This window comes from Meleagris gallopavo, chromosome 20, assembly GCF_905368555.1.
Source record: "Meleagris gallopavo chromosome 20, MGAL_WU_HG_1.1, whole genome shotgun sequence".
NCBI lineage: Eukaryota > Metazoa > Chordata > Aves > Galliformes > Phasianidae > Meleagris > Meleagris gallopavo.
Genome location: NC_139423.1, coordinates 665,010 through 686,015, shown reverse-complemented (window position 1 = coordinate 686,015; position 21,006 = coordinate 665,010). Strand labels below are relative to the sequence as shown.

The following is a 21,006-nucleotide window of genomic DNA, read 5'->3' as shown; positions in this document are numbered from 1 at the left end:
CAGGCTGTTAGTTCCCCAAGCCCTGCTATTTATTAGTATGTCACAGCAGGGATGCCAGTTTTTTTTTGTTTTTTGTTTTCTAAAACAAGCACGAAAAAGAAGGATTGTGGGGAGAAGCAGAGAAAGGTCGGTTGATTTATTCGTTTTTAGTCAAATCTGAAAGTTATCAGATATGAGGCAAGGCCAGAAAGATGCTACAGGTAGCCGTATCTCTGCAAGCTCTTCACTCTACCTACCTAGAAGTTCTGTGGGATTCAGAGCAAACAAGCCAAAAAGTCGAGGGATTCAACATCACAGCTGACACGAACAAAACAGATCTGCAGAGTCAGAGATCCAGACAAACAAGCTGTGCTTCAGAAGTCTGCCTAAGGAAGTACCTTCTTAGAACTTACATTTACTCATATTTCATGTTGGATATTAGGAAGAATTTCTTCTCAAAAAGAGCATTAATGCATTAGAACAGGCTGCTCGGGGAAGCAGTGGTGTCACTGTCCCAGAGGCGCTTAAGGAAAGGGTAGGTGAGCTACTTAGGGATGCAGCTTAGTGTGCAATAGTGATGGCAGGTGGACAGTTGGACTAGATGATCTTAGAGGTCTTTTCCAACCTTAAAGATTCTTTTGTGCCCATCAAGGTCAACTACCTAAAAGCTTCCATGCAGAGTGCAGAGTTTCAATCATGCTATGCACTGTTTTCAGTAAAAATGAGGCCTATGGCTTCAGCTAACACATCTCTGCTAAATCTTTCAAATAGCCCAGAGCTTGTGCACCTTCTGTTTAAGTGTCTGTGCCATTCATAAAGCAGCTTTCAGACCCTACAGGCTAGAATTAATAAAACAGCAACCCTATTTTAAAGTTCATTGGAGAAAGTCTCTAAATGAAATTAGGTTTTTTTTCAGGAAGGTTGCGAACGCTGGAGCTCTCATCAATCTTCTGGACTCTCACAAGAAGAGATGTATCTTTGCAAGAAGCAAACTCATAGGCAATGGAGGTCCTTTCAAGAGGGGCAGAACAAACTGGTTCATATACGTTTTCCTGAAGCTTAGCCCATTTAATAACAGATTCTTAGATGTGAAGAAGAAAGAGAGAAAATGTATCAAAGGAGGGAAATGATTTAGTTTTGCATCTCTGACCTACCCAGTTTAAAGCCAAAAGCACACTTGCTCACTTTCATGAAGTAGAAGAATTCGCACTTAGCGTTGCTCTGTCTTTCTCTGCTCCTGCAAAACTTCAAGACAAAAGATACAAATAAAGTTGGAAGATTCCTCAGCCTCTTTCACAGCCACTGAGACTCAGCCCAACACACATTCACATCTGCTACAGATCAGCAGGATTTGGCTGAGCCTTGTAAAATGTTAATATTTTGTATTAAGCTCCCTCAGTAAACTAATGAGTCACAACAGATTTTGATTCACTTTGCCCTTAACAGAGAGGAAATCTCTCAATTCATCGTGGTGAACCTGCAGGGGATTTAAGCGAGCACGTTAATCTCAACCCCACTCTGACTGGGATATCAGACTCCACACAGCTGCTAACTGCTCCACAGCCAGATTCTTGAAGCCTACACTGGATTTGAGCACTTCAGAATACTAGAAAACCTGAGCTAAGGAAAAAAAAAAAAAAGAAAAAAAAAATAAAAATCAACCCTTCACAGAACACCGACTCTTCTGAAAATTTACATCTCCTGAGCCTGTCAGCTGTCTGTGAGAGAACAGGAAACATAGACACGAGCACATCAGTGAGTGAGAATCACAGGAATCCAAACACATTTCTTAAGTAGTTTGTAGAACGATGGTGAGATGCAATACCATTAACATTACATGAAAATCAGCTATGGAATGACACTATTTCTGAGACGATTTCCATTACTTTAATAGGTACCATTTTTGCAAGTATGGAAATATTTGACAATGGCTAACAGATAGTTAAGCTTACTGTAGCCTGCTGGAAAGTTTCTGGATGAGGTCCGCTTCTCTCCTTTTGAAACTGAACGGGACAATGTGATTACTACCCAGTGTTGCTTGTGTATCACTTCAGCCAGGAAAAGTTGTGAAAATGACAGGAAAACATGGTGCTGTTATCACAAGACACAATAACGTATAACAATACTCAACTAGTCACACTACCTACAGAGTGGTTAGCACATACAATTAGTTAGCTATAGACTTTTCTTCCAGATTTCCCCTACACAACCTTCTCTCACTGGGAGCAATGAGACAGTGGAGGTATCTGGATGACTCAACCTGTATTTTAACACATTAAATAGTAAGCAGTCTATTTTCTTAAAGCAATGTCAATTTCCAGTTGTAATATCACTACGATTAAAAATATAAATAATTTCATTTAATTTACTACAAGCTAGTGACACACTATGGCCTCAAGGCACATGAACCATCACTGCACTGTTTTTCTTGTCATCTCTAAAGCAGAACTCACTAAATAATAATAATTATAGTAATCTACCTTCCATCCTGGATCCACCAATCTAGGACTGGTGGTCACTCCCAGGTGGGCTCATAATTCATCTTATCTCTAAATGAACAAGTTTGCATGACTTGAACAGCCACATCCTTTCTTTTTAAGAGGTGCATAACTGACAGATCAACCCAAGGTTAATTACCACTCTTTGTTAGAATATTTGTCTAAGAACAAAAATCAGGTTATGGGACTTTGAGCCTCTTGAGCTTTCCAGCTTCTGGCATCTCACTTCTGATAGAAGGGCCTGGTATCTCAGAATGGTGCAAGTAGCTCACACAAGACGGGCTCCTGCCAAACACTCTGTGGCAGACACAGAGAACAAGCATTCAAGTTCTTGCAGAAACGAGGCTGCAGCTATCTACAAATGGTCAGCAAATCATACTTCAGTTCTATCCAGCCCCTTGTTGGTAACAGCTGAGAGCACCAGAGAATGAGCACTGTCATTTCAGCCACGTGGAACCTTTTAGTTTCAATTACAATTTTTCAAACGATTTTTCCAATTTAAACTTCCAAGCGTTATAAAATCCCATCCTTAATCTAGGAAAGCTAAAAGCCCTACTGCTCCTTCTTCAAGAATTATTTTCTATTGGGGATAGAAAGATTTGGGCAGAAAACCACGCCTTAACCTGAAATTCACTGCAACTCTGAAATAGTGTGCCTACCAGAACTTCTTTTTCTTTTTTCCTGTGGCAGACAAGGACAGATGGAAGACAAAGGCTTACCTAACTGCAAGACAAAGATTGCTTTCTCAGAGAGATGCAACTGACGAGTTCTGTGATCAAAAGAGAGCTCACAACAAGATGAAATAGAGCGAATGTATTTCCATTTTCAAAATGCCCCTCAACTAAGACATAAGACTCCTACATGCCAGTGTAGGCAAATGTCAGTCAAAGGTCCCCATGTCTGCAGACTAATAGTAATGTGAGATTTCAAATTCTGGCCTCCTCCAAAACGGCTGTGTAGGACACGGCATTCTCCATTGCATCTCAGGAGCCACAAGGTTATTTTCTGTAAGCTCTTTAAGGATGCTCTCATTGACTTTGGCCAGTGGCCCCACAGAATCACTCTGCCTTTCACTAGAATAAAAGAACGACCTAGAACATCAGAGAGATCAAATAAAAACAAGTGGATTCCAGACAAGTATCCCAACTCCTCAGAGAAGACAACCCCCTTCACACAAGATGTTTGAGACAATCACTCTGTTATGGGCACTCGTGTCTGCAAAGGCATCAGTTACACTGGGCACAAAGGGGCAACCGCCATCCAGACTCTCTTCACAAAGAAGAGAACTAAGGCTCAAAAAGAAGACAGTTGAGGGTCACCACAATAGATGTCAGAAAGGCTTTCTGAAGTTTCCCGAAACGGAGAAGCTGTCCCAACCAGCGGCAAGAACATCCATCCAGGCAGTTCTTTTCAGAAGTCAGCTCCTCAAACAAATGGCAAAACCAGTTGAGGCCTACAGGCCGATCCCTTCTTCCATCACATCCATCTGATTCACAGTCAAGTTCTCTATATGAGTTCTACAAGTAGCTGTTCTCCTGGGGTGCACTCCGTTCATTCCACCTGGACGTCCTTTGTGGTATGTGCTGAAAGCCACTCATTTATGCAAAAAATGAAAATATTAGCTGATGATGATGAACTATGAAGTTGAAGCAGTCTTCAAATCTGCAACTCTACTCCCTTCATTCTCCATTTCTTAATGTTTTCGTAAGACAGAAAGGATGACCAATTCCTTCAGTTTGAGCCCACACAGAAGAAAACCCAGTTCACCTCTCAGTAGCCAGTAAAAAAGCAAGATACTTTACAACAAAGTTGAGATGGATGTCCAAAGAGATGACGTACATTGGTCTTGCTCTGAAGAAATGCAACATAATCCTGAATACACGGAATGACAACAAACAGTTTATTTCTATAGTTTGCAATAGCAACTGCTCAGTGGGGTTTCTTGCAAGGATATGCTTTGCAAGATCCACATCTGGAAAAGCAGGGGTCATGTCAAACTTTAAAACACAAATATGAATACCAACGTTTTCTAGATAAAATCCCTTCTGCCTTTTGTCACTGCCACACACACCAGCAAAAAAAGCCTGCAACAGACCATCTTGCATTAAGTACAGTACAACAGAGACAGTCACTTAGGCTACATACATCATCAGTATGATACAGCAGAGACCACTTGCACAAAAGCATTAAACTTGTATAAACATGAGCGATGTCCTACTTTGCTACCTGGAAGTAATTACTGGAACAATGTATTTATAAAAAAAAAAAAAAAAAAAAAAAAAGAGTAGACACTGAACTGGGACAGAGGGGTGCATATAAACATATATTCAGACATTTTACATAATAACCTGTACAGGTAAAGTGTGTTGGCTCCAGAAAGGTAAAAAAGCAGTGATGTCCAACACTGCAAAACTGAGCACACAGCAGTGTGCCTCAGAAGCAGAAACTCAGAATTGAGCTGGGCTATGTTTATATTTATAATTGACCTACATGCTCCTGCACTGAAGCAGAAGACACAGACCTGCAGAGTTGGGATGTGGAGAAATCTGCAGGCTGAATGCTGTGATGTGTGAATCGATCCCCAGGAAACAGTGCAAAGTAGGGTGCTTTGGAGGTTTCCTCTCACCTGAGCTTGGATCAAACCCTCAATGGACTGTGCACACGGTGCTAAGATACATCATTTGGAATGACTGCATCAGAGCACAAACTGTGCATATGAGCCCAGAGTGCTCCGTCACACTTTCTTCTCCAAACACCAGAGAATCTTTCATACTAAGCTCATAGTTACTGTACATGCCCAAAGAGGGCACCTGGGGATCTAGGCTCTCTTAAGGCTCAGGACTCTGTCCGTGTTCCAGGAAACTGATTTGTAAAATACACAGGATGGAACAACACTTGTCCATGTTGAACCATAGCTAAGAAATCTGATTCTAGAAGAAAAGGTTAAAAGATAAATGAGGATACTACAGTCTCTGATCTGTTAGATAAGTAAGAGTAACAGCATCTCCTGATGCTAAATTTTAACTGAAACTGGCAACGTGTTTTCAGCGCATGCCTTACAAACTTGGGAATTCAAATACGCATAACTTCCCCTCAGACCTCAGGCAGCGCAGCTCAACAGGTCCCGGAGACACCTTGGGGCATGGAGCACAACATAAAGGTGCCATGGGAAATTCTGAATCAAAAAGCTCCCGTCTTCTGTTTAGCTCTATAGACCAGATTTGGATATATGGGTGTGCAGAATGCTTTTAAAATCCCCGCACACCAAGCTTTGGCAAACGGCTTGCATTTAAACGTGCACTGCTGCCATTGCTAGGGGATGCAGCACCTACAAATAAAGGAAAGGAAAAAGAAAGATTTATTTCTACTATAATACGAAGGGCACAGAAGAGCTGATACCATTTCTAAAACTACTTGTCCCACTTTCACTTTTCTTAAATAAGCACCCCAGTTGTTACATCTTTGTGTGAAGCATCCAGCTATGGCAGGACCAGATGCGCTCCTCCTGATGCATGAAGGGAGTTTAACTCTGCAGTCTCTGGGGTCTACTAAACAGTGATGCCACAGCTGCTACCCCAGCCAGACCCAGCACATTCTTTGAATGACTGGGATACAATCAGCGTAAATAAATACAACCAAAATTCTTAAACCACACCGAACGCTCAGTACTTTTGAACTGCTTTTGAATAAAAGAGCATTATCCCTCTTGCCAAATCCCTCTTGCCAAACACAGCAAGGGTACTGCCGTTCCAAATCCATAACGCTATGGGGAAAATTTCTAACCGTCCAATGGTTAGGACAACAAACATTTCTCAAACCATTTTCCTCATCAGACCACACAAATTCATTACCAGAGAATCCACCTTATTCTCAGCTTTATAAGCCAAGCTGACAAAACAAGAAACATGGCCACAGCCTGGCTCTTCTCTGGGCTCTGGAGAGTAACACATACCTTCAGAGCTGGAGGTTGGTCCTGAGCACACTGCTTTGCCACAAATGCACACGGAGTTGAGGCTGATGACTCCTAAAGAATCTCAGGAAAGGATCAAGTCACTCGGGGAGCCATGTTTCTAGACAAGGGGTAGGCAGCACATCTCACTAGAAGACATTCACTGGAAAGAAACCCGCTGGATCCAAGGGAGACCATCACCCAGCTGTGCTCTTCTGTTCAGCCTCTTCATGGAACACAGAGCCAGACTGATGCAGGGTTAATGGTGAATATAAAGTTCTTGAGTATGAGCACTTTTACTCTACTATTCTATGTGACAACTTTCCAACTTCTATCAAACCAAAATGTTTCAACTTCTTCCCACACAGCAAATTTAAGAAATAATATTAAATTTGACCAAAAACAAACAAACAAAAAAAGTAGAAATCAACTGCTAGTCTTCAGAGAAACTCCTTACACACCACACTGGTGTTGTTGGTGCAGGAAAACTGTAAAAACACCCTCACAAGAAGCAGATAATGGCAGCTCTACTTCTGTCCCTCTTCCCACCATCCCTAATCCATGCTGCCAGTTAAAATATGCTTAAGGAGACAGCAAGTGTGTTAGATATCAGTCTTTGAAAATGCTGCAAATTCAGAGAAATTTCCTAAGTTTGCCTTAGATATCGTGTCTCAGCTGCCAAGACCTGCAAGTGACCAGAGAAAGCCACATCCACATCCCCACCAGCAGCCCACACAGGTGCCTGTGGTGTAGAAGCTCCAGCACTCCCCACCTCCTGCTCTGCTGTGCTGCCAGCCACCAGCTCTTCTACACCCATCACCCGGAGTCTGGGGACTTTGAAAAGTAACTGCACTGCCACTCTCAGAGCCTCCTGACCTCTCCATATCTTATCCATGCCGCAGAAAAGGTGGATGACCACATAAACACCAGAAACAGCATCACTTTTACTCTGCACAACACACAGAGAGCACCAAAGCTATAAGGTGAACACCCTGAATGGGAAGCTCTGGCTACTGCCACACACACACAGGAGCCAGGACCACAGCTTCTAATTAGACCAGCAACAAGAAAGCAATACAAAGTTACACCCTGAATCACAATACGATATCAGGAGATCTATGTTGAGCTCACTACTCTGTCACACACTTCTGATGCAGCCTTTACCTCTCCCAAACCACATTATGTCCCAGCTTCCCATCTGCAAAACAGAATTTTGTGCAGCCATTTAGGTTTGCAAAGCCAAATTGATGAACGCATGCAAAGCACTCAGAAGCTATGGTAACAAGAGTCAGATAAGGCTGTATTTGATTTAGCTACCTAAATGCCAGTGATTAGTTTCTATAAGTTCTGAGCAGCCCACATCACAACAGCATAGCAGGAAGCACGTTTGAAAATCAACATGAATTAGTTTAATGGAGATGTACAAGGCCCAATTTCAGAAGCAGGGTGAGACCTGAGATACCAAAACTCTTGCAGAAAGAAGAAAATAGTCCTACCAGGACACCAGTGCCTACAGGATATGGAAAATGCTAGATAAATTTATTTTAAGAAACAGCAGACATTCATAAGCTCCTCTGCAGAGGAGCTTATTAGCACATCAAATTTCAAGGCCAGGCTGGATGTGGCTTTGGGCATCCTGGTCTAGTGGTTGGCAACCTTGCACATAGCAGGGGGTTGAAACTACATGAGCGTTGAGTTCCTTTTCAACCCAGGTTGTTCTATGATTCTATGATGATTCCACAATCAGAGTAATACAAAAACTTAAAATGTGAGAAAAAAAGAGATCTTAAGGTAGCGTGTATGTTCAGACAGAGCTGCACACTAACATTGGTTGCACCTTATCTGAAGAGGTGATCTACCTAGGGTTTGTGACACTGAACACAGATGTTTTACAAACCTTATAACCTCTTTGTCACAAGGCCAGAGATGTCACTGGCTAAACAAATTTGTAAACTGGAAGAAGCAGGACTGTTAAACATAGGAAAGTTAATCAGTTTGTTAAAAAAGCTCGTAGGGGAAATAGAAGATATACAAAAGCCATTGCTGTAGCAATGACATTACAGGGCAGCCTGCAATGTAAGTGAAAATCTGTTTGCTGCAGACTCACTCAAACATTTCTAAGTATTTGCTGGATCTTTGAAGGTTTCCAGCTTAGTTGTGCTTACTTGAAAATACATGCAAGTTTCCCACTCAATATATTTGGACAGTGCAACTTCCAGGAAATGTTGCAAAACTGTCACTGAAGGAAAAAATAAATAAAAAATAAAAAAAATTAAAAAAAAACCACCAACATGTATTCTTAATTGGTATCTTTTACAATGAAATCTTTGTCTGAGGCTTCCAGGCATCCCACCCTGCAATGAGAAAGTATCTTGCAGCAGAAAGGCATCGGAAATGAGTAGTAATAAAGATGTGAAAAAACTGTGAGATAAATGGGGAACAGGCACAACTATTTGCAAGAAATTTCACACAAGTAATTGGGAGCATGCCAACACAGGATATTCTGCTTTGCTTTTTAATATTTTCCAGACAAGTACCAGGAGCTGTCAGAGCTCTCCTAAGGAACTCAGCCATTTGCAGACTGTGCACCTACAGAGCCTGAAACCACGCACCAGAATGGTTTGGAAAAATGTAAGAGAAGACTGAAAGAGAAGGAGAGACACTTGAGACAGACTTTAAGACAGCCAAAAAAATCCTTATCACGAGTAAATACAGTCCCTTAACTACACAGAAATAAAGGAAGCAGCAGAGTCTGAAATGCAACTGGACCTCATTTTGCTTTTGAAGCACCCAGCTGCAAAGTTCTAAGCCAAACATCTGCCTACACACTCCTAGGGCATCTATTTGGAAAACGTGTGACTCTCCAGACCACAAGGGGAAGAGGATCCACAGAGCAGCTCTGGAAGTTTAAGTCATGATCCATGAAGACACCCATGTGCCACAGTAAGGCCATGGAGTCCAACAGACCACAGACCTGCAGTTCACAAGCTGAGTTTTGTGAGCATTAAGAAAAGAGTATTTCATCTTGACACCTTTCCAGATAAGGCTGCAATGCTCTGTGTTGAAGTTCTAAAGAAAGGAGCTCAGAAACTCAGCAAACTTCCCAGACAGTGGTCAGGATGCTCAACAACATGCTGCAAACCAGATGCCAAACAAATTATTTTTGTGTACACTCATTTGCTAACAGGTGGATTTAAAACCTGCAGTCTGAAATCCAGATCAAGTGCACCAAATGAGTGCAATGCTTTCCAGAAAGCTGATAAATCAGCAACAGCCAAATGAACAACAGGGTTCAGCAGACACCAGCGAGGGCCAGCCCAGCACATGCAGTGCCAGCAGACCTCCTGTGCACAGCTCTGGGAGCACCGCACTGACCTTGCCTCAGTGTGACTTGAGCCTCCTTTCAGCAAGGGCCACCGGTCACAGATAGCTCTGTAGAACTTACATCTTGCTAATTATTTCAGCTCATTTTGCTTGTGATCTAAAACCTACTGAGACACAGAACAGATGAGGTAAAAGGTGAGATGCTTTTCTGACTCCATACACTCCCCTGACTCGGGGCCTCAGCTGTCAGTAAATTCCTCCAAGTATGAATTTTTCCTTCCAAGGACAGTTTAACTGGAGAACCAAACTGAACAGACATCACTGTGCTTCAAGTAACGTTCAAAATACAGCTTTTATTTTTACATCAGTAATTCTAAAAGGCTTTATTTTTCAAATTAATTTGGGCTCCACTCCTTCTTTACTATATAGGTCATACACAATACTATGCATACAATGTGCCAGACATCCTGCAGACAGGCTGGGTAGAACAAGATCCCCTGTACTCACAAAGAAGATTTGGTGCTAACAGCCACAGCTGGACTACACAGGATGCACATTTTCTACAGCTTCACGCTCCATTAGTCACATGTGCTCACTGACCTTGAGTTCATCTTGCTTCCAAACCCTCTGCCTTGGTCCTGCTGGGAATGCAGGACTATCCTGGAGCTCACCAATCTCCATAGGAAAGCCACCCACAGGGCAACTCAGCTGTACTAAGACTCAGTGTCACCAGGAAGGGACATTTCAGGGAGATGAATTCCAGCAATTCCAGCAACTAGAAAGGTATCTCTGAATTCTAATTTCATCCAAATCCATCACAAAGGTGACCCAACACTCCGGGGCGCTCCAGACAGAGCGGGTAGTGGGAGGGGGAAAGACAGGAGGCTTCCCTGGGTACCATGGGCTACATAAAGACAGAGCAGGAAGAGCACAGCTACTAGTGCTCAGCTCCTGGCTCCAAGGCCATCACAGAGATGCCACAGCAAAGCTTAGAGGTGCTGACCTCTCCTAGGCCATTCCAGCTCCCATCTCTGCCTTCCCACTTGCCCTGTGCAGCTGGGCTTTCCTTGGTGCTGCCCTAAGTCTTGCCCTGGCTCCATGCCAGCCCATGGCAGCACTCTGAATTACTGTACCTCAGCACACAACCCCCACAGATGGGGGTTGGCAGCCCCAACTGAGAATCAGACTGCAAGACGTGGCCTAAAAATGCCACAGGCATGAAAGAAAAGACAAGATAGGGGCTGGATCCATTTAGGAACCCATCCCAATTTTCTCTGCTCTGTAGAAGTTATGTCACCTAGAATCTCCTTCACTGGAAGCATCATTCCACAAACTGTGCATGGGCAAAAAGCTCTATTTATGAGAGAAGAACTGGAAGCACCCTCCTAGCAGAGAGGGAGCCCTCACCGGGTTACAGAGGGTGCTCTGCACCCTGACATACAAAGCAACTGGGAAGCACTGGTCACGATGTAATAACTTTGTGTCTTGCAACTGGAATTTCATGTGTGATTCTGGGAAATTTCATAGCCTTTGAAATTGTTCCTCCAGTAACATCTGGTGACTAGTAGCAGGGTATTCAGTCTGATAGCACAATCACTTATCGAGGAAATCCAACCAAGCACTGGGCTTTAGCTCCACATCAGCTAAATTCTACCCTTGGTTTAGTGTGATTCTAAAAATTATTTCCTCCACTGGATAGTTCTTACATTCCTGACACTACTCAAACCAAGAAGGAAGCCCTACAGAGAAATCCAAAGTTGCACCTTCACAGGGTATGCAGTGGCCATGCATGTTTTAACAGGGTACAAAGCCTCAGCACCAACAAGCACCCAGACTGTAACTGATATCCTGGCACATCTTCCCTCTTCAGCAGCGGTTTCTTTGCTTGAGAACTGCAATTTACACCAAGTCTGACTCCTAACACACCACATGGGTACGAAGTACCCCACTACCATACTCTTACCTGAATAACCATCAATCCAGGCTGACAGCTCTCTGATCAAATAATCAAGTAAACAGCTAACAGGTAATTTTTATCTCAAGGTACCTGCAGGTCACTGCTGATTGCATCCTCTCGCTCTGCCCTCCTGGAGAGAAGGCACCACATAGCTTCCAGATTGGTGGATCCAAGTCACAGAAACTCAAATTTCATGTAAGAAATTGACTTCGCTGCATCTTCAGATCCACCCATCTGGATCAACAAAGTCTGCACAGGGAAACCCACAGCGGCGTTGAGCCAGCACCCATCTCAGCAAGTCAGACTTGGCACCAGTGAGCCCAAGTCCATTCAGTTCCATCACATCTTGAAGGGAGAATGCAGCTGGGCCCAGAGGGTTGGAATATCCACTTCAAAACTAAAGTTTATAAACTCTTCCAGGGAACAGAGGAAAAAATCAGTCTCTCTGGGGAAGTGTGGAAGGAGACAGACACATAACGGAGACGCACCAACTGTGAGAGAAACATTTGCATCACTGGGAGATGCGTGTAACCAGAAGATCTGAACACTGCCTATGAGAACAGCATCTGCTACGGACAACATGTGAGGATAAACCAGCTCTATCCATGCTTGTTCAGCTTCAATGCAGATAAAGTAATCCAACCAACAGCATTCATCTCCTTCAAACAGAAACCACTACTACAGCTTGTAGCATCCCAAGAAAATTTTAATTCAGGTGCACCATCGTTACTCTTGGCACTTCAATAGCTATCATAGCAAACCCAAAACATTTCCAACTCCTTTAAAGCAGTTACACGGTTCACCAGTTCAGGATACAACCCCCACCGATGACTGCAGCTCGCATGGAGACTGAGCAGTAACATCATAATGGACAACAATGACAGTCACTTGCACAGACATAATACTAAAGATGTCACCGGTCAACAGTGAGAGCTCTTCTGTGATAAACAGGAGCCATGATGACTTCAAGTGATCCAAGACAGAGATCCATGGAGATAAACACAGACAAAGCCCTACAGATGGCTGATCTCGGGAGCTCACTAGCTGAGACTAAGCCTCTTATTCCTCAGAGAGGAAAGAAGGTAGGGTTCTACAAAAAACTGTTACAAGCATTTGTGATATGGAGGGAAACACACAAAAAGTAAATATAAAAATGTTAGCTTTACAACCAGAGAGAATACTCTATTTCAGAGAAGAAAATAGAGAGAAAGAGAGAAGGACTTGCTGGAAACATCACTTGGAATGGTAAGAGCAACCTTCTAAAATACTCCATAAAATTTCTAGGTGCTGTAAGTACCAGCAATAGCTCATCAAAAACATGTTTCTAACTCAGGTAAAATTTACTTGAAGATCTCCAACATAAAAGAAGCTACCAGAAACAGGAACAGACCACAGAGGATATATCCTGGGAAAGCAGAAGGCACCAAGCTGAAGGAAAGAGGCAGCAACATGCACAGCAAAGCAGAAGCACACTATAACCAAGGACACTCTGAAGAGTCCAGGCAGAGGGGAAAGCTTCAGGTGCAGTTTTTGAGACTTGCCACTGACTGAACTCTTGGGACCTGGTAGGGAACTTGAAGAGAAAAAAGTCGGGACATCTTTGCAAGCTGTCTGCATTCTGCCACACAAACAGGCTGCGGGGGTGTCACCCATCAATCTAGATTGGTGGATCTGAGGATATAAACCTAATACTTTCTGTGACAAGGTATAACTATTATTTACCAGTGTCAGGAACAGCTCTGTGCCACACTTACATTCAAACTTTATACAGGGATATGCTGAAGTTAGAAAGCTAGAAAATTCAGGGAGGGCTAATCAACGTATATAACTCCCTTGAAACTCCATATAGGTAGAAATACATTCCTCAAACTTATTCATTTTAGTGCTAAAGAATCTAGCACAGTTATGTATTTCACAAGTAACACAGAAACAAGAACATCTCTCTAATGAAAAATAATAAGCAGTGAATAAAGAGACAGGAAAATGACAGTGAACAGGTCTTGCATTATCAGCTACAATTTATCTGAAGTTAATCAACTCTGGATGGCAGTAGCTCCAGTGTAAGAGGAAGATCCCAAACTCAACAATTTCAATTCTGAAAAAAACAAACAAACAAACAAAAAAACTCCACCTCTTTTACATTGAATCAAATGGACAGATTTGAACAACCTAGAAAAAAATGAAGTATTCAGCCTGCATATAAAATAAAACTGCTTACTGGCTAAATCATTTCAAAGATGTTTCACTAGTTGTGCCTTTGGCTTTATACTCACATGTGTGGATTTTGGAAAGGAACTCCTGAAGTGTTTAGAGTAAATCTTGCCGTAGACTTGAAAGGTGGATTTGCAAAATTTAACTTCAGCGCTTTGCGTTTACCTGGGAGACAACGAACACAAAGTAAACTGTTTGTCAGCAACAAAACAGCATTTTGTAAGAGCATCAGGAAATAAGTAGAAACAATACAACACTTTGTAAGAAAAGGAAAACACATTTCACAGTTACATAAGCAAATCATAACTTCTGTTAGGGACACAGGAATCAAGAAAGTGAATCAATTCTCACCCCAAGGTCTTCCCTGTCCCATTCCACATCAGTCACTAAGCAGAGGTGTCCGAGGACTTCCCATGGCAACTGGAGGACCAGCATCAGCAGCCAGAACTACCAACAGCCATGGGGAACCTCCACATCGGGGCCTGAGCTTCCTCCACACACAGTCCTCATTGAAACACATTTCACACTGAGCTCAACTCCAGCCTGGTGGCAAAGGGGACTTGCTCTACTTGGTACATCCACCAGAGCCAGGATGGACAGCAAAGGTAAAGGGGAAGCACTGGATGTATTACATGAAACCCCAACTGCAGAATCACTGACATTCCTCAGCCTCGCAGCAAATTAGGCACAATCAGGCTTAAGCGAGGATGCAGGAGATAGGCTGTGTGCTCCTACTGCCAAGTGGGTCACCAAGCAGAAAGTAAAGCTCAGCCCGACACAGCAGTGACCAGGTGGGAGAAAGCTTTGCTCTGCAGCCAGCTGAGACGCTGTGCAGAAAGACATACAGAAATAGGAAGGTGGAAATGGGGGGAAGAGCTGCTGGGCACCGCTCCAGCCACCAGCTACGTATTTCTTAAGCACCATCAGAATCAGAGCCTACAGAAGTAAGACATCCTTTCCCAGCCCTGCTACTGGGCTGCAAAAGATCCCACCTTGTTTCCATGTGGGCTCAGGAAAACCAGGCACCGCACAGCCCCGCACCAACACAGTGCAGCCGAGGTCTCCTCTGCCCACAGCCTCGCAGGACTCTAAGCACAAACCTTCCAGAGGCTCTCACTTCCTGGGCAGGGGTCCAAAACTTAGCACTACCTGCAGGGCAGGCACTGCAACCAACCACCTTGTGAGGCATCGGCCTTCAGCAATGAACCCAATACCCAGAGTCCTCCAGCACTTTTCTGCCTGCGCCCTGAGGTGGGGATTATACTCCTAAACATACCGTGGGAAAAGCAGAGAACACTGTGGACCACAAGGCCTGAGCATAAACACCACTGCACTCTGCACTGCTCCTCTACCTTGCTCAAAGGGATATGTGCTTTTAGTGACTTTGGGACAATGGCTTCCCACTGAAAAAACTAGATACAAGTCAAAGCCATGAAATACTACCTGCCACCCCAGACAAGCCCACAACATATGGAGCTCCACAGTGCTCCTCTGACCTTCCCCGTTTGGTATCTTCATTCCGTGATGATCTCCTACGTCCTCTATAATACCTTTTATTTTTCAACCACGGATGCATACTTCTAGCTTCACTCCTGCTGCAATACAGTAAGCTGTTTGGAAATATCTGCATTTTCTAAGCATCACCTCATTTGTTACACACGAGATTTGCAGGAAATGCAACAGCACAAAACCAATTATTCAAAGCTTTGCATTCCACCACCTAAAATAAAAAACCACATCATTCTTAGCTGACAATTCACCTGCAGATTTTCACAAGGCCCCAGCTGGTAATACAGGATCTTACATCACTACTGATGGGAGAGAAGAGGGTCAGTGAGGTTGCCCAGCCTAGGGACCCAGCATGAGGCACAGCAGGCTGTGGTGAGGACAGCAGCACTGCAGAGCTCAGTGCTCCCCAGGTGCCTTTCTTGGGCATGTTACCTGAATGAGATTACACAGTATGGTCTGGGCTGCAGAAACGCATGGAAACAAACAATAAGATGCTTGTTTTTAAAAACTATGAACGCACTGCAAGAGGGTGATCAACAGCTTTGCTCATCCCAAAAGTAACCCTGCTCATCAGAATACAGAGAAATGCCACTGCTGGTGCTGACAGCTGATCTGCTTTGGGGTAGTTCTGCTCTCATACTGGATCTGGTAATTTAGAGCTTCCATCATTCTCCCGGTTTTGTTTTATTCACATCCTGAAACACTATCCTTCTCTTCCCGGGGCAACAGTACAGCAATGCCATATGATTTTCCACTTGGAACCACAACATTTACATGACGTGAGCGTTTGTCCTTGAAGCAGCCCAACACTGAAAGCTACGCAATTAGCTACGGGCTCCTATCAGTAAGATTTCCTCTTCTGAAGACCTGTTCCTATTCTTTACCTACCTGCAACACTTTATGCACTAAATTTCCTTGCAATGAGTGTACTTTTGTTTTTAAATCACTGTTACACATCAATCTATGGATTTCTATGTCATTAAGTTTCTAAGAATACTTTCAACAACATCAATTCAACACCTGGAGCTGGATTTTCTGCAAATCCAATAAACGCAGAAGCATGACCTACCTCAGGAAGGCAAACAGGATGGTTTGCTTTTTCCTCAAGATATTAACAAGGAAAAGGACCAGGGGAAACATGGCCTTGTTGAGAAATGCTGAGAATTTCCATCCACATGCTGTAAACAAAACAACACAGCACGTTCTCCTCCTCAAAATCTTTCAAAATCAAGCACCTTTAGCTACCCAGTCTGGACTGCGAGTTTCATTCCAAAGATCTGAAAGCTCCATGCCCTCACTGCTTACAAAGACTTCACTCAAAACTAATGGAGGCAAAAGAGCTTCTTTGGATACATGAGTTTTGCTGGTGATTTTAGCACAGACAGATTAAATTCAGACCACCCTGTTCTTCCCTCTAAACTAAAGAGGCCAAGGACTGATGTTGCTTCTGAAATGAGCTAATGCCACTGCCACCATCAAGGCTGCACGCACAACGCTGTCCTAAAACATGCTGTAAAACGATGTAAATTAACCATCCTCTGAAAGCTTTGCTAACAATACGTAACTCTGACCATTGACTGCTCTAACATCTGCACCTCTGGAAATTGCAAATGCACCAGAGAAGCAATATTCAGAAAAAAACCAACAAGCAGAAAGCAACACCCCTCATTTTGGAACATACTGCTCTCTCATAAATGAGGCTAAACCTCAAAAACAGACCTGAAACTATGATAGTTTTTCAGCTAAGGTCTTACCAATTTTGACTGACAGATTTGTTAAGCTGCATGTTAATGGTCATAACGATGTTATTTTTTGAATGCAAGATGGCCTTGGCTTTCTTGAAGTGGCAAGAAAGCTTATGTTTTGAGGGCATCTAACCAGGATTGTAACTATCCTAGGCTGTACTTCTCTCAGAGCCCAAACAGGCTTTTCTCTGAAGTTAATTTTCTATCCATAACATGATAGTAATACTTATTCCAAGTCACTACTCTCATTAAATAAGTGTTCCTCTTTAAAAAGGATTTGAAAACAAGACGCTGCTTTAATATCAGGCTGTTACATGGACAAAAGTAACAGAGATGCTTTCCCTGTATGCTGCAACTGAACAGCCACACATCCCCTGGCATTTCATTGACTGAGGGCCAAAAAGGACCCTGTGGAAGAAAAGCAGCTGGGAAGCCTTGCAAGGCGCAAACCGGAGGCCACCTGCACAATGGCCACAGCAGAACAACCCAGGCTCAAAATGCACACACATTTCCTGCTGCATGAGTAAGTGGATGCTAGGTTAAGTACATAATTATTTATGTGCTGCTATCCATCACCAGGATTAATCCAGGCACTTGGCTCTGCAATTAGGTTCTCATCACTCATTTTGAGGCTTCTTTACCACAACCACAGCCAACCTATCTTTGTATAAGAGGAAACGGCCATCTCTCAGATAACATGCAGTACGAGGTATTCCTCCACTTACATTCTGTATTATCATTTTTACTTCACCACAGACATCTACGACTTCCCCAAGGCTCTAAGTCACCTCCTGTTGGACAAAACAACCACTTTTCTCCTGGAATTTCCTTACCCCAACTCCTGCATGCCACACCTATATAACAGATATTCACAATATCACAATATTCATGTTACACATAAGAAAATGCTTTTCAACTTCTCAAAACAACAGCAGATAAATGGATTTTCTGCTGGGTTTCTGTCTTGCAGGGCCACAAACTGACCCTTATGGAAATGCTTTCCACTTGGTCCAAATCTGCCCTATCCACCACCTGACACGGTGTGAATGTGACTGTCACGGTGCAAATGTGGCTCTTCTCTCTGGATTCCAAAGCCTCTCTGCTGTTTGAGGAGCAGCAATATGCCAGGAAGCCACTTTACACTTTATTTCCTTGCTCTAGTATTGCAAGAAAACAGAAATAAAATAAAAAATGAGTTGTGGCAGAAAACAGCAGGCAGATAATCAGGGAAACTGCAATAGCTTTGTAGCCTTCTTACCCTTGCTTGATTAAGCCAAAATATGTCATAAAAGCATGAAAATAGGACAGGACGTAGGAGGTCAGGCAGGTGGGTGACCTGCTTCAGTCTGAGAAAGAAGCTGAATGCTTGAGGACACCTTTCTAACAGAAAACTGCAAAATACCAGGTCTGATCAAAAAGAAAACGATACGCACAGATCCCTCTGCTCTTCCAACAACTCTTATTATTCAAACAGTTAGATCTTTTCTGCTAACAAAACGCCTGCTTTGATGTAGCAGGCAGGATTCACTGCTCGCTGTCTCCATTGCTCCTAACACAGTACTACTTCCCCATAAGCCCTTCCAATCTGTAATCTTGCTGTTAAATTTCCTTTCCAGCCTTGCTCATGGAGGTACTCCAAAATCAGCACTACTAATTTGAGAGTAAAGCAGGCTTCCAGCCTTGCCCTCCAGACAAACTATTTCATAAATAAAAACTAGCCAAATTTTGAAACAAAACATGAGGAACTTCAGCATGCACAGCAGTTTATTTGGGGAGTATGAATGGAAGGAGATAACTGGTATTTCAGTTAACAGTTTTACAAACTCCATCTACAGAAACTCGCTTTGATGAATAATAGCAGAAACATTTGCAGTATGTCTGTTACTGACATCCTTTTCCCTCTAATGAAACCTTTGATTCAGAATAGTCCAAGAGCCAGAATTCAGATCCAAGACGACGACTCCAAGCACATGCTAAGTGTGCTCATTTTTAGAAGTCACCTTATTATTTATCCATAATTCACCTGCAGCTCCAAGTATGCTTCCACAAAAGCACAGAAGCCCAGATCAGCCAGAACCCGGAATGGTTACTGGTCATTACCTTCACTGGTCATGAAAACACTGAAGTAAAGCACTTGGACTCAACTAAACATGAGCAAAACAGTGATTGAACGACAGGAGGAGGCTCACAGTTCCACAGATGCTCCGCACCAGCAGACATGCACCTCCATAAATTGCAATACATGGTTTATGCTGCACCCAGCAGCACTTGCAACAGCTTCTATAAATACCTTTCTTACAAAGCCTGCCTAAAGTAGGTTAGGCTGCAAGTGCAAGAAACTGCAATCAGATTAAGATTAGTTCTCTCAGACTAGAAACTCCTATCAGCAAAGTCCTAAGAATGAAGTCTCTGAAATCCAGTGTTAACCTACAGCATTTATTATCCTCGATGCTACCCTGCATGCAAATTATCAGCCATATGAATAACCATAAACGAAGTTAAAACTACTTGAGCCTTGAGAGCAGATCAATCATGTTAAAAGAGCTTAAATCAGACAGTGGACAAGTGTTACATGCTGAACTTCAGAGGACACCCTTACACGTGTGCACCAATGTGCACAGCAGTGCTGTGCCAGGCAGGCAGATCTCTGCCCAGAGAGAAAGGAACAGTAATGTGAGAAGTCACCTTTCCACAAAACTGGAGTTCAGGCAACCTCTAGCAGGAGAGCGTTAATGTAGCACTCAGCCACAGCCCACTGCCAAGGCTAATGAAACACTGCTGGAGAGAAATTGGAAGGTGCATTTGTTCCATGCAACTTCACCTGGCCAGTATGTGAGGCTCCTGGAGTCCTTCTTGATGTAAAACAGTAATTAATTATGCAAAGGGCTGTGCCAGGTGCCTTTTTGTAATAAAAAGAACAAGAAATTATAAAATATACTGTGAGGAGGAGCACTGAGGAGGGACTGGCTGACTGTTTTTTTTTCTTTTTAATTTTAGGAGCATGCACTTAGACTAAAAGCAGGGGAAAAAATCTGCCCTTCAGACCTTTGCTTAAGGTCAATGGAAAGGATTTAGCTTCTTTGGATAAAGCAACAAGTATGTTTCCATCATCCCTCTGGTTCCCTTATGCCAGAAAAGTGGCAGCGTCAATCAGAGCCGCATCCCACTGGCTGTTACACACCTTGGCACAGCACCGAGCCCCTGTGCGAGGCGGAGCGGCCGGCACCAGGAGTGTGGGGGCTTTTCCGTTTGAAGACACAGTTATCCCAGGGGGAGGAGCAGATTCTGTTCACCTCAGGGCTATCATACCAGGTTTTTCAATTTGGAAGACAAGAGATCACAACTGGATCTTGCTGGGAACAAGAAACACCAAAGGTTAGCAAGCACTCCTTTGCTGCCCGAGGAAAGAACAAAGAAAGTCCTTGGCCATCAGGTACCTCCTGACACCCAGCTTTGGATTTAAGATGAGTAATTGCTGATAACTCTAACACAAAACAGGCCATCGGGGCAGTGACTCATTGATGTTTTGGGTGGGATTAGCGTAGCAAATCTGGGTTAATTTAAGCACAATGTTCCCTAAGAAGCCAACAATAATGAGCGAAGCTTCTGCCTCTGCCTCTGCACATCTCTTTGATGCCTCTCCCTTTTCCCAGGGCTGGCACCACAGGTTACCCTCAGGAGGAAGCACGCTGCCACTGCAGTGTCCCTGCCGTAGTGCTGCCACTCCTTGCAGCTAACATCCTGCTGCACACCTCCATGGCACAGGAGGCCTCGTTTCTGTCACACCCTGTAAAGAAGCCTGCTAAACAAATAGCTATTTTTCAAGCCTTGTAC

General features: G+C 43.3%; 1 protein-coding gene across 10 annotated transcripts in view; it reads right to left on the bottom strand.

The window, feature by feature from the left end:
• The window catches only part of MAP2K4 (mitogen-activated protein kinase kinase 4), an 82,715-nt gene that overhangs the window by 40,366 nt on the left and 21,343 nt on the right, over positions 1-21,006 (bottom strand). For 6 of the 10 annotated variants that reach the window (XM_085240375.1, XM_085240376.1, XM_085240377.1 and 3 more), the window contains one exon: positions 13,981-14,083. In XM_085240375.1, the coding sequence (XP_085096501.1) occupies positions 13,981-14,083 (103 nt within the window). Of the gene's footprint in view, positions 1-1,931; positions 2,028-13,980; positions 14,084-21,006 lie in introns of all 10 variants that reach the window. The other 4 variants (XM_085240373.1, XM_085240374.1, XM_085240371.1 and 1 more) reach the window with 1 other exon arrangement.